At 44.0% G+C, this 5,069-nt stretch overlaps 1 protein-coding gene across 1 annotated transcript; it reads right to left on the bottom strand.

Annotated features, from left to right (window-relative positions):
- Positions 1 to 1,185: 1,185 nt before the first annotated feature.
- Positions 1,186 to 3,372, bottom strand: LOC148024974 (pentatricopeptide repeat-containing protein At3g09040, mitochondrial-like). Its single transcript, XM_087693638.1, has one exon. The coding sequence runs from the start codon at positions 3,370 to 3,372 to the stop codon at positions 1,186 to 1,188; it is 2,187 nt and encodes a 728-aa protein (XP_087549764.1).
- Positions 3,373 to 5,069: the final 1,697 nt, after the last annotated feature.

Raw genomic sequence — 5,069 nt, 5'->3', positions numbered from 1 at the left:
TTTAAACAGCCCCAATAGATGGCTTAATTAATGAAAAGTGCAAAAGTTGTACACAGTTCAAGAGAGTTTCAATGGTCCCTCAAAACTCTAATTTTTTAGAGTACCACCATTCAACCTCATCCCTTTAGTGTAAGTTCCTACTCATCTACTGGATTTGGTCCATCTGCCATTGCCGGCCCATGAACTACCTCCTCCTTGCGTTTGACTCTCCACCAACCAAGTGACAAGTTGCAGCTCTCCATCATCATCAGGCGTCAGCCCTGGTTTGCGTTCGGCCTTCTTCCCCCAAGACGACAGTTGGGGACTATCATCTACAACTATGTTTGCAGCTTCCTGCTGCCACCCTCTACTCCAAGCATCATCCCTACTGTTGTCTCTATCTTCTAAGCTTGGTGATCAATGTTTGGTGTTTTCCTCATCTTCCACACTCTGATTGGTGGTCACAGCACTTGGGATCCATCTCTGGTGGATGTCACTCTCCAACATTTCATTGCTTTGCCCTTGGGCATTCTCTACACTCTATGTTTATCTTTGTGTGTGAGTTTTGTGTTTAGAGTTTGAGTTTTGCTTGTCTCTATCTCAGTCTTTGTGTTTCAGACTTGGTTGTACATTCTGTGTTTCCTCAATGCAAACCCTAGCATATCTTCACAGGTTGGGGACTCAGGGCAGCCATCAGTCCAAATGCAACCAGTTGCACCTTCATATACCAGCATCTTCCTCACATTTTTCAGCCAAACTAACCACCAAAAGGCACCCTGTGACATGCTGCCGGTTTTGGATTGCACAGGCTTCAAAATGTGCTGATGCATCAATTGTCAAAGGACCCTCTATTCACCATCTGCCACTTGCCTTGTGCAGTCAAAACTCTCCCTTCCTCTAATACCAACCCACGTGCATCACTGCCCACACACCTCCCTCCCTATTGCTCTGTCTCCTTCTCCCTCTCCTCTCATATTCCAATGTAAAAAAATTTGCATGAATTCATTGTGTCCCTGTGACATGGTGCAGCCACAACTCTTATTTATGCTGATTATACGGACTTTCCCTTGCTGATCTGGTCACAACTGACATTCTATAGAAGCAGACCATGACAAGGATGGTTCACGATCCACACATTATGTTACTATAATTGCCTTGACCTTTCTTTTTCTTAGGGGCAACATTGCATAGGTTGTCTGTTAAAAATCAGCATAACATTTGTACAGGGGCATTGTATAATGTGCGTTCATTATAGACTGTGCTTGAGATGTAGTGTACATTTGGCACATAACCTTTGTTCTTCATGTGCAAACTCAGGAGCATGAACATGTTTGATACATCATTGCTTATGTGAGCTCCAACAGGAAAATCATAAAATGACTTATTCACCTCTATAAAAGCATTACCAGGCATTTTCTTTGCCCTTGCACATGTCCTCATCTGCTCTGTTTTATTTGCATCAGTCCACCTGCCAGCACTTGCATAAATGTCTGCCATCAATAAATATGCAGAAGAATCTTCTTCATTAGCCTCAATAAGCTGCTGGAAGCACCTCTGCCCCAGGTCTAGTATTCCATAAATCTTACAACCATTAAGCAGAGCACTTACAATTACACTAGATGGTGAACACTGTATATTTCTTATGTATTTCTGTGCTTCATCAATATGCCCTGCTCTTGCTAAAAGATCAACCATACAGGCATGATGATCCAATGTGGGTTTGATATGATGTTCTTCCATCATTGCCTTGAACAGTTCCTGACCCTTGATGACTAGGCTGCCATGGCTGCAGACCACAAGAAGACTTGTGAATGTAACTGAATCTGGCTTCACACCTTGCTCTTGCATCTCCTCGAAACATTTTAAAGCCATGTCACTCTCATGGTTCTCACCATAAGCCTTTATAATTGCAGTCCATGTCACAACACTCCGAACAGATATGTTATCAAACACTTTCCTTCCATCCACAATGAAACCACATTCTGTGTACATGTTCACCAATGTATTGCCCAATTCAATCTCTCCTTCCAATCCCCTCAGGATAATATCAGAGTGTAACTCTTGGCCTGTTTCTAAAGCTCCAACAATGCCACAAGCTTTGAAACTGCAAACATATGTGACATAATCAGGAGAGATGCCCTCCAGCTGCATCTGTTTGACACAGTTAAGCACTTTCTGCCCAAGTCTATGGTCAGCATATCCTGTGATCAGTGCATTCCAAGAAACAGCATCTCGGACCTCCAAAATGCTAAAGGCATGTTGTGCTTCTGCAAGCAAGCCACATCTGCAGTACATATCAAGCAATGTGCTCCCAACATAAAGATCTCTCTCCAAACCCTTCTTAGTTACTTCAGCATGTATTTCCTGGCCTGCTCCTAAAGCTATTACATTACTACAAGCTTTCAAGCTGCAAACAAACGTGACCAAATCAGGAGATATACCCTCCAACTGCATCTTTTTAAAACAATACAGCACTTCAACATCAAGCTTGTGTTCAGCATATCCTGCAATCAATGCGGCCCAAGCCACTACATCTTTAATTGAAAGGCTGTCAAACACATGCTGTGCTTCTGAAACTAAGCCACACTTTACGTACATATCCACAAATGCACTGCCAAGTCGAAGTTGTCTTTCCAATCCCCTTTTGGTTGTTTCAGCATATATCAAATGGCCTGTTTCCAGAGCTCTAACACTGCCACAAGCTTTAATGCTGCAAAGAAATGTGACAGCATCAGGCAGTATGCCTTCCAGTTGCATTTGTTGATAACAGATTCCTGCTTCATGACCAAGCCCATGGTCAGCATATCCTGCAATAAGTGCAGCCCAGGAAACAGCATTTCGAACTGGTAGCCTATCAAGCACACAACGTCCTTCTGCAAGCCAACCACATTTCCCATACATGTCCACAAGTGTATTTCCCACCACTGCACTGCCATTGAAGACATGGCCCTCATGTCCCCTTTTGACAATCTCAGAATGTAGAGCTGGGCCTTTCTCTACATCCTTCAACCTAGCACATGCGTTAAGAAGAGCCAAATATGTATATATGTTAGGTTGCACAGAGTCATCCTGTCGCATATTGTCATAGATACGGAATGCCAACTGTGGATCCCCAGAGTCGATGTAACCAGATATTAGAGAGGTCCATGAGTGCTCAGTGCGGTGTGGCAGGCTGTCAAAGAAACGGTGAGCATCAGACAAGAATCCGCAGTCAACAAGCGTGGGTACCAGGTAATTGCCAAGCGATGGCTCAGACTCAACAAGCTGATGCTGTTGAAAATAGGCCATCAAGCGCTGGGCGAGACAGATGTCCTTGGTCTGCCTGCATTTTCGCAGAACACCAACCAGATTGTCCTCAATGACAATCTCTCCTTCCCTGCACATCTGCTGCATAAATGCCCCTCCTTCAATGGATGGACGTGACTAGACGCTCTCTCTCTCTCTCTCTCTCTCCCGGCTGCCTTCCAAACACCGGGCCACTGTCGTAGGAGGTGCTGCTGCTTCCTGTTATTCTTCGCTGGCTCTCCTGATCTTCCTGCCGCAACCCCCATGCTACCATCGAAGTTTCTCTTCCGTTGTTCCGTTCTGTTTTTCCGTTGCGAACTTACTCTGACTCTCCTGTACTCTTGCTCCACGGAGAGAAACGAATTATGTGAAGACCATTAGCTCAGGAATGTCTGATGATCCCATGTGCATTGGGCTGGCTCTGAATTTCTTCATTTCCAAGGGTTCCATTGATACCAACGGCATGAAGGGGGAAGACTGACGCACCAGTTTCGTACATAGAGAAAATTGAGCATGCAGCACCCTATATGCGGTTGTGCACCTACAAATAAACATTGAGTTTCAAAGGTCCCCGCTGGCAATTGGGAAGACCTTCATTCAATGGTCAGATATCCTTTTTTGTAAGGGGCTACAGCTTAAGATCGTGGGCTCCAAGCTGAGCTTAAGATTGTGGGCTCAGAGCTAGTGCAGATTGGTATCCACGATGGGAGGGGTGATCCAAGTTTATCTAGGGTTTTTTGGCTCTCCCCTAAAGCCTTTGAAGATGGATACCTACCGCTTCAAGATCGACCAAGGCTCACTAGAAATAGTCATAGCAAGGGTGTCAAAAAATGGGCCAATCAGTGGGATGCCAAGACCCTGAGATGGCGACCCATCGGGAAGGTAGTCTAGCAATGTGGACTAGATGGCAATGAAGTTGGTTAATTGGAAAGGGTGTTGACCAAGTGCAAAGAAGGTTGGCCTACTTCCCATGTCTAGAAAGCACTAGCCTCCTGAAGTGCTTTCAAACTAACAAAGGTGTGATCCTTGAGGATGCCAAGAAGAGAGGTGATTTTAAGAAGAGGGATGGAAGGTTTATTTTCAAAGCTTATGAATAGTGGAGGAGCAAATTCCCAAGGACGGAGTTAAGGACATGGGAGAGGAGAATTAGAAGGGTATGGGGGAGCACTCCTTCAAGATGCCTCAACCTAGCTCTATAATTGACTATCATGAATTAATGGCCAATGTAGGAGAGATTGGCTAAATTAAGAAAATCATCCCCCAAGTGTGGGCTATGCAAGAGGCATGTGGAGTCATTGTAGCAATTGTTTTGGGAATGTCGAGAAGCAAGGTATTTGTGGTGAAAGCTAATGAAACGGGTGGAAAATCTAGTGGCAAAATTGACTACAAGGGGAGGATTTTGGGGGACTATAGGAACCTTAATGACTATGTGGCTAAAATGTGGGATATCATTAGAGTTGTTTCAATTCAACAAATCTAGAAAATTAGAAATTCTAGGCTTTTTGAGGGGAAAGAGAGGAGAGACATTGACAGACCTTTTTAAATAGGAGTTCTTGCTAAATTCTAGGGAACTTGGTAGAAAAATGTCTAGCCATAAAGTCTTTCATAAGTTTTTGAGGGTTGTAAATTGAAGGGCACTTGATATGTTGCCACAGATTGGCTAATGTAAATATCATTGATAATATCAATATATACTTCGCATTTTTTTTTAAGTACCTCAAGTTGCCTAATCCAAACCAGTGTTTCCCAAGGAAATCTAGGCTGGTCCATGGCAATTTCATATCTCTCATAGCCCAAGCACATGT

The sequence above is a fragment of the Lygodium microphyllum genome, chromosome 15 (assembly GCF_053477565.2).
Source record: "Lygodium microphyllum isolate KBCC chromosome 15, Lygodium_microphyllum_v1.1.10, whole genome shotgun sequence".
Lineage (NCBI taxonomy): Eukaryota > Viridiplantae > Streptophyta > Polypodiopsida > Schizaeales > Lygodiaceae > Lygodium > Lygodium microphyllum.
Note: the sequence above shows the minus strand (reverse complement) of the source record. Positions and strands in the feature narration are given on the sequence as shown.